The sequence below is a fragment of the Schistocerca piceifrons genome, chromosome 2 (genome assembly GCF_021461385.2).
Source record: "Schistocerca piceifrons isolate TAMUIC-IGC-003096 chromosome 2, iqSchPice1.1, whole genome shotgun sequence".
Classification (NCBI taxonomy): domain Eukaryota; kingdom Metazoa; phylum Arthropoda; class Insecta; order Orthoptera; family Acrididae; genus Schistocerca; species Schistocerca piceifrons.
The window spans coordinates 282909407-282931256 of NC_060139.1; the positions used below are offsets into that span (position 1 = coordinate 282909407).

Below are 21850 nucleotides of genomic sequence, written 5' to 3' on the forward strand. Positions count from 1 at the left end.
TCTGTAGGATACATCATTTAAAGTAGTCAGTGTCGGAATCCACGGACCCCATTTTTCAGCCAGTGTAGCAACACAGTACGGCAACACCAAGGACAATCAGCAAATGAAGAATTAAAGGCAGGTTGGACAGCTACAATCGGTGATGACTCTGCCGCATCGATTCACAGGAAGTTGCTCCCTGTTTATGGGGAGGACAGTGGATCACAGCAGTATCCAGTGGTGGTTACAGTGGTTTAAAGAAGGTGATTTCTCTCTACTGGACAATCCACTATGTGGTAGACCATCGACGGCAGTGAGTGATATGAATAAGGAGACCATTGATCAAATCATCCAAAATGACAGATGTGTGACGACATGACAGCTCGCTGAAGTGACTCGTTTGTCATTGGGTAGTGTGGTATCACTGGTACAGTCACTAGAGGCCAGAAAAATCTGTGCACGTTGGGTGCGTGGATTATTGACAAGAGAAATGAAAATGATGAGGAAGAATGTGCACAAGGGTCTCATGAAGACGTTTACTGAAGAGTGGAAACAGTGTTTTGATGGCATCATTACCCAGGATGAAACATAGTTGTTTTTGTCCGAACTTGAGAGCAAATCCCAATCCATGGAGTGGCGTCATTTGCGTTCCCCTCAGATGAAGAAACCAAGACTTTCACGAACAGCAGGCTGAAATGTGATGGCCTCCTTCTTCTGGGATCAGTGTGGTGTCATTTTCATTGACTTTTTGGAACCTGGCTTCACAATTAACTGGACCATTACTGTTTGTCATTGGACAAGCTGTGATGTGCCATCAAGACCCATAGACCACAGCTTCAGGGTCAGCTTTTCAGACTACATGATGACAATGCCAAGCCCCGTACAGCCCTTATGGTGCAGGAGAAAATCAGGAAAATGGGTTGGAAAATTGTTCCTCATCCTCCCTACAGTCCGGACTTGGCTCCGTCTGATTTTTACTTCTTTGGTCGTCTGAAGGCCCACCTGTGCGGTAAAATATTTGATAATGAGCAAGACCTTATTTCCCGTGTCAAGCGATGGTGTAAAAGTCAATCACCAGAATTTTACCAAAGTGCATTTATATCATGGAAAGAACGTTGGGCCAGATGCATTACAGCTGACAGAGGCAACATTGAGTCGGCTCAATGTATAGCTAAATGTTCCAAGTATGTTCACAAAAAATTTCATTCTCCTCCTGCAAAAAATAAAAAAAAATAGTGATGACTGTGCAAAACTTTTTGAACACCCTTAGTATAAAAAACATGAAAGGAATTTAATTATCGAACTATGAAAACACACAGAGAAAGGTAAATATCATTCTGTGCTGAACACAGCCATTAAGTAAAATGTTTCATCTCCTCATTACCCCATTCATCTCAGGAGTGCTTCTCCTGCTGGATTTGCAGGGATGTCTCTGCAGAGTTTTAATTAGAAGGAGTAAGAAACTTTGAGGCAGCTCAAGAGAGCAACTTCAGAGTACCTATCAAAAGAAAAGCAACACAGTGGTATATTGAATCTGTTCAGTCAATTGTGATAAGAGGAGGTGAGCCTATATACAGATAGTTCCAATGAAGACTGCCTTCAAAAGGAAGCTTCAGAACAAAGCCTAGGTATGGCCCACAGTTGTAACCCTGTATGAGACTTTAACAAAGTGAATATTTCTTTTTGATAGTAAACCTCTCCACATTTTTTCACGAACCAATGAATTAATGACTAGTGCATCAATACTTTCATACTTCAACCGCTATTATTCTGTTCCATTCCTTTTCGTATTCTCCCTAGTGTAAACACTAAACACAAAAGTTTCTTTTTCCTGTTTCATAACTTCGACTTTTCCTCCCCTCCTCCTGTTTATACTTATACATCTCACTCCCTTTTTTCTCAGTTTTCTCTGATTTTGATGCCTCACAATGTTCTCCCCTACTTTAGTCAAATGGTGGCATAAAGCTCTTCCCCCGCATCCATTTTGTTAGTTACTCAATCTAATCTTCCCATCTAATCTTAAGTTTTCTTCTTTAACACCATATTTCAAAAGCTTCTGTTTCCTCCTGTCTGCCAGAATGTTGATCATCCTTGTTTCACATAATCTAAGGCTATACTCCAAAGAAATACTTCCAGAAAAGATTTCCTAACATTTAAATTTAAGTATGGTGTTAGCAAATATATATTTTTCAGAACTGTCATTTTTGTTTTTCTTGGCGTACATTTTATGTTCATCTTTTTTGTCCATTTGGACAAATGTGGAGAGAGGAGTGGTGAGCAGGCAGAAAATTTCATTTTGCTGCCAACCATGGAAATTGAAATGTATGCCACATACTTGAAATTTCATGAACATGTACCTTGTTTAAACTGCAGTTTGCCTGAATTCATTTATAGTTGAAATTGAACTGATTTTAAAATTGGACGAATACTCAAAAATAATATACATTTCTGCAGGAGACGGTAAAAGTTTAGATAAATGGGAGTGGTGTACTTAAGTGTTTCGGATAGCTAATTCTCAGTGCTCATCATAAGTGGGCATGTCAACTGCTGGTTCTATGCAGCCAATAAGACAGCAGCAAACAGACCACAGTTCAGAAGCAAGAGACATAGGAATTTTGTCTCACTCTTATGCCAATATAGAAGTGAAATCTGCTCTGTGTTCAGAGAAAAAACAATTATGTTCTCATACTCCATCCTAACCACCACACTAACTCACAACACACTCATAAGACACAACCAAGTATTTGTGACAACCAAGATTATAAAGTTCATTGCTCCTCACATGTAGAAACACATTTCCTCTTTCTCGTCTGTCACTGGTTAGCCGAAACTATGATCCCAGACAGCGATTCCATTGGTGATGGTTAAAAATAATGATGTCTCAAACGACTGCCTTACTAAGCTAAAATGGAAATGAAGATAAAAATTAATGTAAACGATTTATTTTTGTTTATTTCATTTTACCTTGTATTACCAAAATGAGGCCCAGGAAATTGGAAGACATCTGTGGTCTTCCCTATAGACAAGAAAGGTGACAAAACTCCAGTTTCTGCATCTATGAACTGATTATTTTGTATACAGTAACCCTAAGTTCCTCATAGACATTAATTTTAAACATCAGTGCAGCATTAGGAACAAGGGGAATTTCATGCTTCCCATTCATAGATTAAAGTTATATGCAAAACCCCAGAATACATGGGCATGTAAATTTGCAGTATTCTAAAAAAGAAACTAGTCCACAAGGTGAAGGTAGGGTTACTAAAACAAAAACTATGAAAGTTGTTAATATAGAGATGCTATTATTTCTAGAAGACTTTCTGAATTAGAATGTGAAAATCTGAGCAAGAAAGCAAATGGTTGATAATTACGCTTTACTGTTTTATGTCAAATAAATGACTGTAATAATTATGTTTTTTTATATTAATTCCTATGTTATATACTGTTTCTTTAATACCTTTGAATTGTATTTGCAGTGTTAATGAGTCCCCTGTACATTAAATCTATGATTTAACTTTGTATGTTATGGCATCAAGGCTTGTTATACACTGTGAACTGCATAATGGCATATACTTAAAGATATATTTATTTAGGTATTATTGCACAAGACACTAGTACTACATTTTCTGCCCCAAATAGAAATTTTGGTTGTTTCTTCCAGATCAGCATTCAGTACTGTTAAAGCTAGGCAATCCACTTTGTAATTTTTTCCCCTCAGTTTTCTATATTAACCTCTGAATGTCTCTGTGGGATTCCTTCTGGAATTCTCATTACATTTGACTCAAAATATACTGAAGATAGTTGCTAGTCATGTTTGTTCAAAGACATTACTATGTTTTTAAAGTTCAGGTGACAACCTATTTCTGATTCATTCTTGGTTTTGCATTTTAAGGCATCTCACAAAGCTGTATGATTCTCTTGCGAGACTCAAATTCTGTCAGGAAGATGGCAAAAATACCAAGTATGCAGAAGGAATGTTTGCTAAGGATGGAGAATATGTTGAGTTCAATGGACAGTGTGACTGTTCAGGCAAGGTTGGTATTTTTCTTTGAATCCATATTATACAGCTATAAAAGTCAGTTGGAGAGTCTTGGCATAATCTTATTTGAAGTTACTCTTTAATAAATATCTGTAGTTTGAAACCAACTTGTTTCCTTATCTTTAATTTTAATAGTGCTGAACAGTAACCCAACATAAAATTTGATTCTAAGTTAAACAGTTGACAAAATCTATAAAAAAAAAAGAGATAAATATATAGAGTAGTGATTGACTCAGTCACTATCACATTTATTTTTTATTCATTTATATAGTTTGTGACAGCAAGAACAGCATTAGATACATTCCAAGAGCAAAGAAATGATACAAAAACTGGCCAAGGATATTTCAGGGATACCAAAAAGTGCTGTATATGAAGTTGTGCCAAGTATTTGAGATATCAGAAGATGTTTACACAGTTTATATAATATGTGTTGTCAGCCAATGAAGAACATGTCTATATAAACACTGCAAAAGGCACATTACATTTGTAGAGATTTTACAAAATGGGTTGTGTATTATAATGTTTGAGGTAGAGGCAACTGAAACTAAAGAAAATGTCCATCCGAAAGGACTGAATAAAGACGCAACCAAAGGAATCATTCACAAATTGAGGTAGAGGCAACTGAAACTAAAGAAAATGTCCATCCGAAAGGACTGAATAAAGACGCAACCAAAGGAATCATTCACATAAAAATTCTGTTTGGATGACATAACTCAAACTTGAATTCCATTTGAACAATGTTCATTAGTATCAGTCAATTCTATATTGTATAAATCTTTCATAACATTACTCATTCCTAATATTGTGTACCATTAAATTAAATCTGAAAACAGTCTTTTGTCTGAGCTAGCCCGTGGCTCACTGAAGTCAGACATGTTTGTTTGTCATGCCTGCTATGAAGCATTGTTGGCGTCAGTGATTATATTGCATTCAAACGTGCTAAGAGGTTAAGCATGCTTTTGCAACCATTTACATGTCGAGTGGACTCATGAACTAATTGTTCAAAATAATTTTCTGTGAAAGCATTCAGTACAATTTCGGATGACGTTTTATGCCTGCCGCCAGCTTTAAACTATGATTTTTCCAGCATATCGAGTTTAGATTGAAATCACCACTGACTATAATTGTATGAGTGGGGTACCTATTTGAAATGAGACTCAAGTTTTCTTTGAACTTTTCAGCAACTATATCTTCTGAGTCGGAGGGTCGGTAAAATTATCCAATTAGTAGTTTAGTCCGATTGTCAGGTATAACCTCTACCCATAGTATTTCACAGGGACTACTATTTCAATTTCACTACAAGGCAAACTACTTCTGACAGCAATAAAACTCCACCACAAACTGTATTTAATCTATCCTTTCTGAACACTGTTAGATCATTTGAAAAAATTTCAGCTGAACTTATTTCCGGCTTTAGCCATCTATCTGTACCTATAACTATTTGAGCTTCAGTGCTTTCTGTTAGGGCTTGGAGCTCTGTTCTTTCCCAACCCAGCTATGACAATTTACAACTACAATACCAATTGTTTCTACAACTACCTTACTGTGTTTTACCTCCCCCTTTTAGATGGACTCCCTTTCTGTGTTTTCCTGAGACCCTCTAACCTAAAAAACCACATAGTCTCTTCCACAAAGTCCCCCCCCCCCCCGCCCCCCCCATTCACTAACATGTCCAGAGTGCATGCTTCTCTTTTGTGGAACTCTGTGTGGACTTGAGTATTGTGGGTGAAGTGAGGGTCTGTACAACATGACATGTTTCTAGGTGGCAATGTACGTAATGGGGAGGCATATCTTGTCTCAAAGCTTGGCAAGGGCAATTTCCCTCAATTGATAAACAAAATCACAATGGTTGTGATCAGAAAGCTGGAAAGACTACGCATCTACAAACTTCCCTGGATGTTGCAGCACTTCGTCATAAACTAGTTCCACTGATGGAGAATCTAAGTCAGACGTATAACAGAGAACAGTGCCGTATCGTTACTCGCCTTGGTCAGATACTTGTGCCTCAGCAGACTGAGTTGAATCAATGGTGCTTGAGGTGCTACTGGCATGGGAAAGACAGTCAGCTACTATGTTGTCAGTTCCCAAAATGTCTTTGATGTCCACACTGAATTGCATGATAAATACCAGTTAGTCATGTTGGTGAAGGGAGCAGTTGTTATTGTTTCGCCAGAATGCATAAGTGTTTTTTTTTTTTATCCATAAAACTAATAACAACTGCTTTCAGTTGTGGACAACAGTAATTGATATCCTCATATATAGCAAGAACTTCTCTATTATTTGCACTCCACTGCTGCTGTGAAGCTAGTGGATTCCATGCGACATCATGGAACTGTTGCAGTGCCACACAGTTAGCTATTTGGCTTATGTCAATAACTAGTGTGAGGGTTGCATCTACTTCAGAGTGAGTGAGAAATGCTGCATCTGCTTTGCTTTGTTTTGCTGCTTCGAGGGCAGAGCTCATGGCATCTGTCCACTGAATCTGTGAGTTACACTTGATTTTTGGACCAGTAGGTGCTGCAGTCAACAGTATTTTTAACTCAGCTGAGCATAGCAGAAGTCAGCAGTAGAAGCAGAGCAAGCCAAGGAAGCGGCGTATTCTCTAGCAGTATTTGGTTGAGCAATTTGTAAATTATCTTCCCCTTTTTCAGGTGGTGGTAGAAACTCTTTGATGAAATCTGGTGTCTAGAAAGTTGAATTGTTGTGCTCAGCACTACACCATAATCTTCTAAACGCTTGAAAACTTCCATTAAGTGCTGTTTATGCTGCTCCGTTGTGGATGAAAAGATAAGAATGTCATCCAAATGGAAAGGAAGACCTTGCACTACCAAATCAATGAGTCATTTCCATTATTGCACAGCAGTCCATGGGCCAAATATCTTAAAAAGGCTGGATGATGAGGGCTGTCTTCGGTATATCTTCATCCACATTGGGATCTGAGTAAATGCCTTAGCACAATCAAGAAACTTAATATGGTTGCACCACATAATGTGTAATTATAATCCAGTAATAAAGGCCCTGGTTAATGATTTACTACTGTTTGAGAATTGTGTGCACAATAGTCCCCACATGGATGCCACATGCCACCCTTTTTTGGCACAAGATGCTAGGGATACTGGATGGACAAATAATTCCTTCCTTAAGCATGGTGTTAAATTCTGCCTTTGCAATGGCTAAGTGGTCAGGAACTGAGCATCTAGGTCTACATGAGAGAGGCCATTCTTTAGTGGTTTAAATATGGTGTACTGTGTTGTGACATACCTCTTTTGGTACTCCAGGTAGTCGCATCCAGGCTGGAAATTGCTATAGTTCAGAAAAGTCTGAACTGTACTACTTTCCTTAAACCTCTCCAGTCCTTTCCCTTCACCCCTCTTTCTTCCCCTTTAACTCCTCTGCAAGAAGAAGGAGCTTTGGCTCCAAAAGCTTGTTAAACCCTTTTGTGTATGTGTTCCCCTGTCACAACTTGGCGAGTAGATTTTTTATCTGTCAATTTACATTATATTATCAATAATTGATTATTTATGTAAATATTTTCTTAAAATTTCTCATCCTATTGCACTTCCTTAGGGGTTGAAATTCCAGAAACACTGAAACACAATTTTTTTTTAAATTTTTATTTTTAACTTAGAAGTCAAGTACCAGTTGTCACAATGTAGCCTTGTAAGTCCTTGAGTAGTTCTTTAGTGACTATTTATTTTCAGAAAGTTTTCATCCACTATTTTACTCCCTTAGAGGTTGAATTCCCAAAAATTCTGAAAAAGTATTTTTTTATTTTCTAACTGAGAAACCAAATACCAATTTTCGTAGTCCTAACTTCAAAGTTCCCCTAATAGCAACATACTTTCAAAAAGCCTTTAATTCCCTATTTCACCCCCTTAGGAGTGGAATTTTGAACACTCCCTTCTTAAGTGGTGCTTACAGTATAAGATCCACACTCTCTCCAAACTTCAAGTTTCTACCCTTAAGGGTTTGGGCTGGGCAGTGGTGAGCCAGTGAATCAGTCTGACCCTTTTTCGCTTGCTTACAGGTTGAATTTCCAAAAACAGTGAAACATATATTTTTTCATCTCTAACTGAGAAGCCAATCACCAATTTTCAAAGATTTTACCAGTAAAAATGCTTTCAAAATGAAATATTCTTACTTTCACAATGAAATATTCTCATGAAACTTTTCATCTCCTATTTCACTCCCTTAGGAGTTGAAGTTTCAGAAACAGTGACATGCATATGTTTTATTTCTGAAAGAGAACCCAACTACAAATTTTCATAGATTTAGCTTCAAAAGCACTTGCACAGTGAAATATTTCCATGAAAACTTTCATCCCTGTTTCACCCCCATAAAGGTTGAATTGTCAATAACAGTGAAACATGTATTTGTTTATTTCTTAACTGAGAAGCCAAATTTAAATTTTCGTAGATCTAGCTTCAAAAGTGCTTTCATAATAAAATATTTTTGTAAAAAATTCTCATGGTTCATGGTGTGGATTCCTGTCGTCATGTCCTAGTTCATGAACCACGGGCAATGTATGAGTGGCCAAGTAAGTTGTCCTGACAGTCAGGATACCAGTCACTTTGGAATAAGGCTGGGCATCTCGGACATAGTCTGAGTCATGGTCACCTTTGTGCTCAGACTGTAAAGACTACCAAATCCACCAGTTAGTCCCTCAACCGTTAGGGGTAAAACCCAGTGGGACCCGGGGCAAGTAAGGCTAGCAACCTGCTTCCCTGGTACTTTAAATATGATGCTGGCAACAATCAGAGCAAAATGCCTCAGACCTTTGGAGGTGACGGAGCCCCACCTTCAATTGACAAACCAGGGACTCCTAAGACACGACTCGGCAAACGAATGGTAACAAGATGTGGAGCTATTAATATCAAGGGGGGCTACTCTGGGAAGAAGGTAGAGTTGGCAGAGGCTGCAAGTAAGATGGGGTTGGATGTTTTAGCTGTTAGTGACATTCGGGTAAGGGGTGAGAAAGAAGAGGAAGTGGGAGAATACAAGGTTTACCTGTCAGGAGTGAAAGCAGGAATAGCACAATGGGGTGCAGGGCTTTACATCTGGAAAGAAATGGAATCCAGCGTAGTTGCAATAAGGTACATAAACGAACGAATGATGTGGATAGATTTGACAGTGTCTAACAAGAAAATTAGGATTGTGTCAGTATATTCGCATTGTGAAGGGACAGATCAAGATAAGATGGATAGTTTTTATGACACACTCAGTGACATAGTTGTTAGAGTAATAGTTTTTATGACACACTCAGTGACATAGTTGTTAGAGTAAAGGACAAGGACAGTGTTCTGCTCATGGGTGATTTTAATGCCAGGATTGGAAATTGAACAGACGGGTATGAAAAAGATATGGGTAAATGTGGAGAGGATATGGAGGCCAACAGGACTGGGAAACAACTCTTGGATTTCTGGGCCAGTATGGGCTTAGTAATCACAAATTCCTTTTCTTAACATAGGAACATTCACCGATATACTTGGGCAGGCAGGGGAAACAGATCTGTCATTGACTATATAATAACAGATCAGGAATTCAGGAAGGCTGTGAGGGACACACGTGTATTCAGGGGATTCTTTGATGACTCTGATCACTATTTAATCTGCAGTGAAATTGGTATTGTGGGGCCGAAAGTGCAGCAGGTCAGGTCCATATGTAGGAGGATAAGAGTGGAGAAACTTCAGGATAAGGAAATCAGGCACAAGTACATAACAGTGATCTCAGAAAGGTACCAGTTAGTTGGATGTAATCAATTACAGTCATGGGAAAAGGAATGGAAACGGTACAGGGCCACAGTACTAGAAGTGGCTAAAGAATGTCTTGGAACAGTAGTGTGTAAAGGTAGGATGAAGCAAACAGCTTGGTGGAATGACACAGTCAAGGCAGCCTGTAAAAGGAAAAAGATGGCGTATCAAAAATGGCTACATACTAGAACTCAGGTAGACAGAGAAAGTTATGTTGAAGAAAGAAACAAAGCCAAACAGATAATTGCAGCATCCAAGAAGAAATCTTGGGAAGACTTTGGAAACAGGTTGGAGACTTTAGGTCAAGCTGCTGGAAAACCATTCTGGAGTGTAATTAGCAGTCTTCGAAAGGGAGGTAAGAAGGAAATGACAAGTATTATGGACAAGTCAGGAAAACTGCTGGTGAATCCTGTTGATGCCTTGGGCAGATGGAGGAAATATTTTGAAGAGTTGCTCAATGTAGGTGAAAATACGATCAGTAATGTTTCAGATTTCGATGTACAATGGGATAGGAATGATGATGGAAATAGGATCACGTTTGAGGAAATAGAGAAAATGGTCAATATATTGCAGTGCAATAAAGTGGCTGGGGTGGATGAAATTAAGTCGGAACTCATCAAATACAGTGAAATGTCAGGTCTTAAATGGCTACACAGGATAATTGAAATGGTGTGGGAGTCGGGACAGGTTCCATCAGACTGGATGAAAGCAGTAATCACACCAATCTTTAAACATGGAAACAGAAAAGATTGTAACAACTACAGAGGTATCTCTTTAATCAGCATTGTGGGTAAAATCTTCTCAGGTATTGTTGAAAGGAAAGTGCGAGTATTAGTTGAGGACAAATTGGATGAAAATCAGTGTGGGTTTAGGCCTTTTAGAGGTTGTCAGGACCAGATCTTTAGCTTACGGCAAATAATGGAGAAGTGTTATGAGTGGAACAGGGAATTGTATCTATGCTTTATAGATCTAGAAAAGGCATATGACAGGGTTCCTAGAAGGAAGTTATTGTCTGTTCTACGAGATTGTGGAGTAGGAGGCAAACTTTTGCAAGCAATTAAAGGTCTTTACATAGATAGTCAGGCAGCAGTTAGAGTTGACGGTAAATTGAGTTCATGGTTCAGAGTAGTTTCAGGGGTAAGACAAGGCTGCAACCCGTCTCCACTGTTGTTCATATTATTTATGGATCCTATGTTGAAAACAATAAACTGGCTGGGTGAGATTAAGATATGTGAACAAAAAATAAGCGGTCTCGCGTATGCGAATGACTCAGTTGTGATGGCAGATTCGATTGAAAGTTTGCAAAGTAATATTTCAGAGCTAGATCAGAAATGTAAGGACTATGGTATGAAGATTAACATATCCAAAACGAAAGTAATGGCAGTGGGAAAGAGATATAAACGGATTGAGTGCCAAATAGGGGGAACAAAGTTAGAACAGGTGGACGGTTTCAAGTACTTAGGATACATATTCTCACAGGATGGCAACATAGTGAAAGAACTGGAAGCGAGGTGTAGCAACGCTAATGCAGTGAACGCTCAGCTACGATCTACTCTCTTCTGCAAGAAGGAAGTCAGTACCAAGACTAAGTTATCTGTGCACCGTTCGATCTTTCGACCAACTTTGTTGTATGGGAGCGAAAGCTGGGTGGATTCAGGTTACCTTATCAATAAGGTTGAGGTTACAGATATGAAAGTAGCTAGGATGATTGCAGGTACTAGTAGATGGGAACAATGGCAGGAGGGTGTCCACAATGATGAAATCAAAGAAAAACTGGGAATGACTCTATAGATGTAGCAGTCAGGGCGAACAGTCTTAGATGGTGGGGGCATCTTACACGCATGGGAGAAGCAAGGTTACCCAAGAGACTCATGGGTTCAGCAGTAGAGGATAGGAGGAGTCGGGGTTGTCCAAGGAGAAGGTACCTGGATTCGGTTAAGAATGATTTTGAAGTAATAGGCTTAACATCAGAAGAGGCACCAATGTTAGCACTGAATAGGGGATCATGGCGGAATTTTATAAGGGGGACTATGCTCCAGACTGAACGCTGAAAGGCATAATCAGTCTTAAATGATGATGATGATGATGAAAATTCTCATCATGTATTTTATCCCCTTAAGGGCTCAATTTCCAAAACTACTGAAACATGTATTTTTTTTATTTGTAACTGAGAAGTCAAATACCAGTGTTTGTAGATATGTAGTAGTTCTTTAATAATGATACATTTTCAAAACAAGCTTCCACCTGCTATTTTATCCCCATAATGTTAAATTTCCAAAAATGCTGAAACACGTATTTCTTTATTTCTGACCGAGAAAACAAGTACCAATTTTCATAGGTCTAGCTTCAGAATACCCTTAATAGTTACATTTTACAAAAAAAAATCCTTTATTTCATCCCTTTAAGGTTGGAATTTCAAAAAATCCGTTCTTAAATGATGCCTAAGTATAAGGTCCACACCTTTTCCAAATTTCAAATTCCTGTTGTTAGCAGTTTGCAGTGGGTGATGATGAGTCAAGTCAGTCAGGACCTTGTCTTTTACATATAGAGATGATACAGTTTTTTTTTTTTTTTGCCTGAGATCTTAATTCCACCAGTTATCCAGATATTGTTTTTGTTATTAGACTTTAGTCTGTGTTTCATTGCGAATGCAGTTCCACAGCAGTTAGTAAAAGCATTCATAAATCTGTTGGACTTTTCATATTTATTGACATGCTCAGATACTGAATTTCTTGTTTCTTAAGCCAGAAGTTGTGGAAGATGTCTATGTTTTGTCCGTGTAGAATTTGTTGTTCTTTAACTAATTCAAGTTGCATTGTGGTTTTGGATATTGTGTGGGGAGCAGTAAACTGTCCATTATGGTTACTTATGCTATAGTAGTGGTTCCAGCCTGAAATACGCTGTCTAATGTGTGTTGTGGAATATGGCAGACAAATAATTATTGTTTTTAGTGAAGTTCTTTCTGTAGCTGAAATTTCTAAGTCCTTTTTTCCCGGCCTCTCTAAAGATTTTAAGCATCATACAGTGGTCACTCAAGCACATAACAGAAGCTTCTTTTACAACATCTGACAGGAATGTTTCATATTTGCTGATTTATTGGGAAATGGCTATACTTTGTACATTCAGATGAAAGAGCATAAATTTTGTACCTTTGTGAAGTTCAGGCATATATAATTGACCACTTACATTCTTTTTTGCCTGTTAATTTCCTCCACTGGTATCTGTTTGATCTTCTTTTTCACCCTCTCCCTTCATGCCACATTAGTTTCCCTCATTTATAATGATCTTACTGAGTGTTACAGACTCCAAATTTATTTGGATCTGTGAAGATAGCCCAAGGTGATCACATTGCTCTTGGATAGCACAGTTCATTTTAAAGATATATGAGGGCGTGCCGAAAAGTAATGCCTCCAGATTTTCTATGTGAAAACTCTAAAGCTTTTTAAATAAAACATACATTATTAACATTCTTTTATCTTCATTCTTCATGTCTGCATATTTACAGAACTCTGCCACTAGAGGGCTCTGAATTCTAGCAAATAACATGGCGATGTGTAACGTAACTGTGTCATTGTGTGAGAAACAGCATGCTGTAATCAAGTTCTGAATTCAAAGAGGTAGTCCTCACATGAAGCACCCTCTCCTGTAGCATGACAATGTCAGACCACACACAGGTCCTGCAACATATGCAACAATCCAACACCTTGGGTTCACTGTCATTGATCACCATCCATACAGTTCCTATTTTGCTCCATCCAATTTTCATCTGCTTCCAAAACTTAAAGAACACATTTGAGGCCTTCACTTTGTTTGTGATGAAGCAGTGCAAGCATAGGTGAGGTTGTTTCTCTGTCAACAAAGTCAAACATGCTGCAATGACAGAATCAACAAACTGGCCTTCCTTTGGAAGAAATGTGTGTTCGTCGCCAGGGTGATTGTAGTGAGGAATAAATCTGTAGCATGAAGAATAAAGGTATAGAATGTTAATAACATTTGACTTATTTAAAAAGCTTTAAGAGTTTTCACATTAAAAATTTGGAGGCATTACTTTTCAGTACACCCTTGTACTTGCAACTCACTGACCTCTTTATGATTCCACTAAATATGGGACTCGATCCCTCATAGACACTTGTTGCCACATGAATCATGTTTATTATTTTGTTTGTAAATTCTACTTCGCTGCTGCTTCTTAATGAGTTTGTTCCAAACTATACAAAACACCTTTGCAATTCCATTTTGGTTTAGGATCAGATTCTATAGGTGCTTGTTTTGAATTTACCGTATTTTTAAAATGTTTGCAAAGTTGTTGCATCATAATTCCAGGTCGCACATTAATTTTGCAGTTGTGGACAGATATTTCTCAATAGTGGTTCTGTAACTATTAGGAACTCATTTTTGTTCTCTTGCATAGCTGTGGTCTCGTCATTTCTTTTACTATATGTCACCTACTTCCATTTATATTTTCCTGCAGATTTTTTAATTGTTTGGTTTAATGAGACATCATCGGAGACACTGAATTTGTTATTGTTTTTAGAATTAATGTGTGCAGACATATTTTCATGGTCCTGTATTTCCATTTCAAGAATTTTACACTCCAGGACAGCTTTTCTGGAATTAGTCTATCATTTTCTTTCTTTGTAGTTACTAGTTTGGTTTTTAATGCCTCAATATCCTTTTATAGTAATATTATTATCTCGTTTTTCAAATTTTTTTCTGCTTTTGTTTGATCCAGGAATAATTGTTGTAAGGAATAACACTGCCAGCATACAGGCAAGCAACAATGGATATGGGTGAAATCTGGAGCTGAATGTGTGCTTGCAATCAGAGATGTGTTGTTACCACTTTATTTAAAATTGACAATCCATACCATTGCTTGCAGCATTTGATGAAGCTGATTAAGTCAGTTACTGAAATAGTGTGCAGAAAATGTCGAGGGCTAGTAGAAATCGTTGGGTAACAGAAGAAATATTGAATTTAATTGATGAAAGGAGAAAATATAAAAATGCAGTAAATGAAGTAGGCAAAAAGGAATACAAACGTCTCAAAAATGGGATCGACAGGAAGTGCATAATGGCTAAGCAGGGATGGCTAGAGGACAAATGTAAGGGTGTAGAGGCTTATCTCACTAGGGGTAAGATAGATACTGCCTACAGGAAAATTAAAAAGACCTTTGGAGAAAAGAGAACCACTTGTATGAATATCAAGAGCTCAGATGGAAACCCAGTTCTAAGCAAAGAAGGGAAAGCAGAAAGGTGGAAGGAGTATATAGAGGGCGATGAACTTGAGGGGACAATATTATGGAAATGGAAGAGGATGTAGATGAAGCTGAAATGGGAGATATGATACTGCATGAGGAGTTTGACAGAGCACTGAAAGATCTGAGTCATAACAAGGCACCGGGAGTAGTCACCATTCCATTAGAACTACTGACAGCCTTGGGAGAGCCACTCCTGACAAAACTCTACCATCTGGTGAGCAAGATGTATGTGACAGGCGAAATACCCTCAGACTTCAAGAAGAATATAATAATTCCAATCCCAAAGAAAGCAGGTGTTGACAGATGTGAAAATTACTGAACTATCAGTTTAATAAGTCATGGCTGCAAAATAATAACGGGAATTCTTTACAGACAAATGGAAAAACTAGTAGAAGCCAACCTCGGGGAAGATCAGTTTGGATTCCGTAGAAATATTGGAACATGTGAGGCAATACTGACCCTACGACTTATCTTAGAAGCTAGATTAAGGAAAGGCAAACCTACATTTCTAGCATTTGTAGACTTAGAGAAAGCTTTTGACAATGTTGACTGGAATACTCTCTTCCAAATTCTAAAGGTGGCAGGGGTAAAATACAGGGAGCGAATGGCTATTTACAATTTGTACAGAAACCAGATGGCAGTTATAAGAGTCGAGGGACATGAAAGAGAAGCAGTGGTTGGGAAGGGAGTAAGACAGGGTTGTAGCCTCTCCCCGATGTTTTTCAATCTGTATATTGAGCAAGCAGTGAAGGAAACAAAAGAAAAATTCGGAGTAGGTATTAAAATCCATGGAGAAGAAATAAAAACTTTGAGGTTTGCCGATGACATTGTAATTCTGTCAGAGACAGCAAAAGACTTGGAAGAGCAGTTGAACGGAATGGACAGTGTCTTGAAGGGAGGATATAAGATGAACGTCAAAAAAAAACAAAACGAGGATAATGGAATGTAGTCGAACTAAGTCGGGCGATGCTGAGGGAATTAGATTAGGAAATGAGACACTTAAAGTAGTAAAGGAGTTTTGCTATTTGGGGAGCAAAATAACTGATGATGGTCGAAGCAGAGAGGATATAAAATGTAGACTGGCAATGGCAAGGAAAGCATTTCTGATGAAGAGAAATTTGTTAACATTGAGTATAGATTTAAGTGTCAGGAAGTCGTTTCTGAAAGTATTTGTATGGAGTGTAGCCATGTATGGAAGTGAAACGTGGACGATAAACAGTTTGGACAAGAAGAGAATAGAAGCTTTCGAAATGTGGTGCTACAGAAGAATGCTGAAGATTAGATGGATAGATCACATAACTAATGAGGAGGTATTGATTAGAATTGGGGAGAAGAGAAGTTTGTGGCACAACTTGACTAGAAGAAGGGATCTGTTGGTAGGACATGTTCTGAGGCATCAAGGGATCACCAATTTTGTATTGGAGGGCAGCGTGGAGGGTAAAAATTGTAGAGGGTGACCAAGAGATGAATGCACTAAGCAGATTCAGAAGGTTGTAGGTTGCAGTAGGTACTGGGAGATGAAGAAGCTTGCACAGGATAGAGTAGCATGGAGAGTTGCATCAAACCAGTCTCAGGACTGAAGACCCAACAACAACAACATGTCTTAGCATTAGGGGAAAATGTTGCTGGGGTTTAAAAATCTGTTGTTATGTCTTGTCTGCAGGCTCATTTTTAAATCTTATTTCTTTAGCCATGAAAATTGTTATAGATATAACTAAGGCAATTAATTGCCTAGATATTAGGACATTAGAATGATCCTGACCTTCTACTTCGCGTTCTTTTGTAAAACTGGTCATACATATCTGCAGGTCTGATCTGTAGATATCGTTCTATACAGAATAGAATGTTGAAGATTTTGAGATTTATTGAAAGCAGGCCACTGAAATTCTTTCATATCATGTGCCTTAAAATTCTCATTAGATTTTTATTGGAACAATAACAGTTGAATATATCTGAGTACTCTTGCCTCAACAAAATTAACATATGAGGTAATTAATGAATATTATATACATTTTATTATAAAATTAATATATTATAAAAATTACTACAAATTTCATGAAACCATGCATTCATTTATTTCATTGTCCAAAGTAATCTTTCCATGTTTTAGGTGGAGGTTTGGTTGAGCAGATTAACTGACACAATGCGTCAGACATGTCGCTATTACTTTGGTGAAGCTGTATCATCATATGATGAAAAACCACGTGAACAGTGGCTTTTTGACTTTCCAGCTCAGGCATCTCTCTGTGGTACTCAGATTTGGTGGACATCTGAAGTGAACATGTCTTTCTCCAGACTTGAAGAGGGTTTTGAAAATGCACTTAAAGAATACCAAAAAAAGCAAGTGAGTTATGAAAGAGGAATTTTTTCATGTGCTAATCATTAGTTTAAATCATTTTTATAGAATCAGTATGTAATGCTGCATGAGATATGAGCTCACTGTTGTTTTTTGTAATAAATAGTTATGTGCAGGGAAGACATACAGCTATACTGGCTGTTTCAAATGAATATCAGTCTTCTAATACTTTATATCATTTATGACATACAATCTACAATTATAAATAATACATCAAATGGAAGAGCAATACATCACATGTCCCACATCAAGTTGATATGTGGTAACTTTGCAAACGAAATATTGCTGTATGATGATGGAGACTTTCTAGATTTTATTGTCTTCAATGATGAATCAACATTTCACATAACTGGAAATGTGAGCACGTGAACACACATAATCCATCATCTGGGGCTCAGCAAATCCCCATGAGATGGTGCAGTTGCAATGAGATTCCCCTAAATTGAACATTTTTGTGCTATATCCTGGCAAAAGGAACCTTTATGGATCTTTCTCTTTTGCTGAGGCAACTGCAACTGGCCCTTCTTATCTTGGTGCACTGGAACTATGGCTCTTTTCTCAATTGGAAGAATCTGAACCATAGAACATTGTTTGGCAGCAAGACGGTACACTGCCTCACTGGCAAAACTTAGTATGCAATTGTTTAAACAACGTTGTTCCCGACCATTGGTTTGGCTGTAAGGGGTCAGGTGACAGGGCTTGTTTCACATGGCCTCCACGTTCACCCAATCTGATGCCATGTAATTTTTACCTTTGGTGATTCATAAAGGATCATGTGTATGTGCCTCAACCACCATCTGATCTTCTCAACTTATGAAACAGGACTGTAGCAGTTGTTGCAACAATTACTCCAGACATACCGATCAGGGCTTGGGAAGAACTTGCATATCAAGTTGATGTTTGTTGAATGATGCTCACATTGAAAACTTGTAAGAAAAACTATTTGAGTTGTCCTTTCATTTGATGTATTATTAATAACTGTAATTTTAGTGTAATGAATGTTACCAAGCCTTTAAACCCTGATATTCATTTTGAAGCCCTTGGTATTTGATAAGTACCTTCTAGGGTGATTTTTCGTAAAGGGTTTGATCATTTAAATAAGAATAGAAAAAAATACTAGATCCCTGTCCTCCCGTAAAGTACATCATCTGCTCAAAAAATGTAATGAGAAACAGAAAGCCGAAAGCAAAGGAAAGGTTAGTGCTCAACCAAACAGTCCAGAAAAAAATAGTGAATAATTTTATACTGTTCCATCAAAGTGTTCAGTGCCACAGCCAGATGAAGGAATTTTGAGGCCTCCTGTAAAGTCTTGAGTTTGTCGCCCCCCAACCCCCCCCCCCCCTTTTTTCCGGAATGTAAGTTTGTTTACACTTAGTATAATTTTCAACATTTTATATGATTTTTATGTGTGTGTGTGTGTGTGTGTGTGTGTGTGTGTGTGTGTGTTTATTTGCAGCTCAGACAGTTTCAATGAATTTCATGGATTGACGATTCCTTGAATCTATGAACAAACAGGCCAGGAGTGTATCAAGTACTACATTACCCATGACTTCACACAGTAGGCCTGTGTCAAGTTGAGGGTAAGCAAACACTTGTTGGTAAAAATGCATTCAGTTCTTTTTATATTGAGTGTAGCTAGGTCACCAGTTGGCTTTTCCATTTTAAATGTAAGCACATATGTGTCAAAAAATGCACAGAAATGCCTGAAATATACACTAAAACAAAGAAAATATACACAAAAAACATGTGCCTAAAACTAACACCAAATGATTATTGCAAAATAATCCTCAAAAAGTATGTCTAGAGTCATAATGCCTGTTATAATGTTTTTCTTTAACTCACAAGTTTAACAGCAGTCAGGTATATGGTGATTTTGAAATGTACTTAACTCTTACTTAATGTATTTCATATAAATTGAGGAAATCCCAGATTATAAGTGTATTGATCACAATTTTTATAACACGTATATATTTTTGACTACTCCACATCCACAAGGGCAGTTTCATTTGGGCTCTGTGGAAGGTACATTAGCAGATCCGTCCTTATTTTGTAAGTATTTATTGTGTATACTTGTTTTCTGATATGTTCCACATCCTAGAGGATCTCCTCACTATGGATCAATTGGAACAAAAGTACACCTAATCTAATGTAATTTACTACAGATATTGCAGTGGCTATAATGACTTAGTGTTTCATCACAATTTTTACTTTTTAAAAAACAATAGTGGTTGGTTCAACACTGGGTTTCCAGATTGTGTGAAATGTGGATCTCTTATTACATTTGAGCCATCTTATTACATTCAGGGCAAGCAGCTAGTTAGAGCTGTCATAGCAATTAACTTTTATATACATTCTTAAATTTTGTTTTCATGATCCTTTTATTATTGATTGCCACACCTCTGTAATAGTTAACAATAGTTACGAGTGAAGCCCGGCTTACTTAGTAGTAATAACTTTTAGATGCACGGCTATAACCATGCAAAATTAGGTATATTACTTAATAGATACTGTCTAACGATAAATAAAATGAGGAAAAGCCTACTAAATTGTGGAAACATTATTTTAAAAATGACATCTCTAAATCTTCACTTTTCTTGCTTTTTGAGTACTGAAGACCTTCACCAGTTTCTACAGGTGGAGGAAATCTGCAATCTGTCTTCCCACTGCTATTATGGTAAGACCTCTTTAGCTGCTCATTGCTCATTCAAGATCTGAGATAGCTTTTAATGATCTTTAACATGGAAAAGCTACGTTGAGCAGAAGCTACAGACACTGGCATGCCCAAAAATATTCATAACACAATTGTTATATTTTGAAGATGTACTGAAGTACTTCTAAACACGTGTTCACAGTTTGTGGAATCATAGGAGAGAACAGTCTTAATTTGTTTGCAAGATCCTGTGAATTTATACCTCCTGGATGCATTTTAGGGTGTTCCTAAGCTTCTGCAAGATTTCTACTGCTTATGTTGAGATTGTATTTCTGTGTTGCCAAGTTCTTAATGTCATAAATAACACTGAATGCATCGCACCAGTTAACGAGCTACTGAAACCTTTAGTTCAGAGATATAGTAATGGTATCTGCCACAACATAGAAGAGGTTTACTGTAAGTGTTTCTCTTCCTCTGGAATTGGTTCATTCTTAGTTTTTTAAGAAAACAGCCTTTTAATAGTTGTAGATCTTGATTCTGTTAACTCAGCAACATTTCTTCAAGATGCAACCAATTCCTCTGTTTCTTTCTTAGCTTTTCAAAACTGTTGACTGTATATTCTTCAATAATACCAAGTGTTGAGTTTATTAATTTTTCTATAGTGTCTAGTTGCATATCTTTATGCTCACAAAGAAAACTTAATTTCTGAGAGTTCTTTCAAGAGACTAGATAGAAACACATTGTATCATTTTTGCAAGTGTTTTTAACTCTGTTACTGCAAGTTGTATGTTATTATTAAACTCAGATCTTACAACCCAAACACTTTCAGTCCTAGTCTCCCATCTTGTATCACACAGTGGCTCCAGAGTCAGCTTTGCGTGATTCTTGAGTGTTTCCCAGTACATCACAGAGGCAGATAATAATGTGACCACTCTATGAACTACACCGAAAAAAAAAAGCAGCGCAATTGGAAATGATTTAACTGCATCACTGACAACCAAGTTCAGTCTGAGCTCAGCAAGGAATGTAATTTTCTTCAATGGTACAAGCTTGAGTATCACTCTTCTTTCCCCTCATGTTGCTTCTGTTGTTGTTAAAGTATCCCCTACAATCTGCAAGCAATATGCCAAGGTTATGTAGTATCTAAAGTAATAACTCTGTAAGTCCTTTCCCAGTAGTATAACTCGCTTTTTATTAAAAAAAAAATTAATTAATTGCAGCTAGTGTGGAAAACACATCTACCAGTCTTAAAACCACACTTTATTGTTCCTAGTCACTTTAATCTGGTGTACAGCCCAGTGTTATTGAATAATATTTATTTTTGAAAAAGCCAATCTCCACCTCTTTTCTCCCTGATCAAGTTAATCTCAAATTGCCTGATCAATTAATTTTGAATTTTTAATTCTCTGCAAAAGCTCTTTCCACTTGTACATTTCAGTAATATGATTGTGGGTACTAAGAAACTGTGTATAAATGATAATCTCAGGACCATATATTTTGCTTATGTTCTCTCAATATTGAAATATGGTGGAGCAAATTCGAGATAATTTAGATTACAGAAAAACATTATTAGACTAATGCATAGGGTAGACCAAGGTCATCATGCAAGCCACTACTTTAGAAAAATAAAATCCAACCACCTCCACCTCATCAAACAGGAAAAAATATAATTATTATAAAAGAAAAATTGAACATTAGCAATCTGGGCATCTTCTGTATTGAATCTGCGCACAGCTCCACACAAGATCAATGATGTACACGTACAACAGACAAATACAGCACTGTTCCAGTGAGGCATACTCTGTCCTGGCATCAAACTGTA

General features: G+C 37.5%; 1 protein-coding gene across 1 annotated transcript in view; it reads left to right on the plus strand.

Annotated features, from left to right (window-relative positions):
- LOC124775330 (dynein beta chain, ciliary-like) overlaps positions 1 to 21850 on the plus strand; it is a 702744-nt gene that overhangs the window by 455046 nt on the left and 225848 nt on the right. Inside the window, exons 58-59 of the mRNA XM_047250162.1 lie at positions 3869 to 4010; positions 17133 to 17366. Of these exons, the coding sequence (XP_047106118.1) occupies positions 3869 to 4010; positions 17133 to 17366 (376 nt within the window). The remainder of the gene's footprint in view (positions 1 to 3868; positions 4011 to 17132; positions 17367 to 21850) is intronic.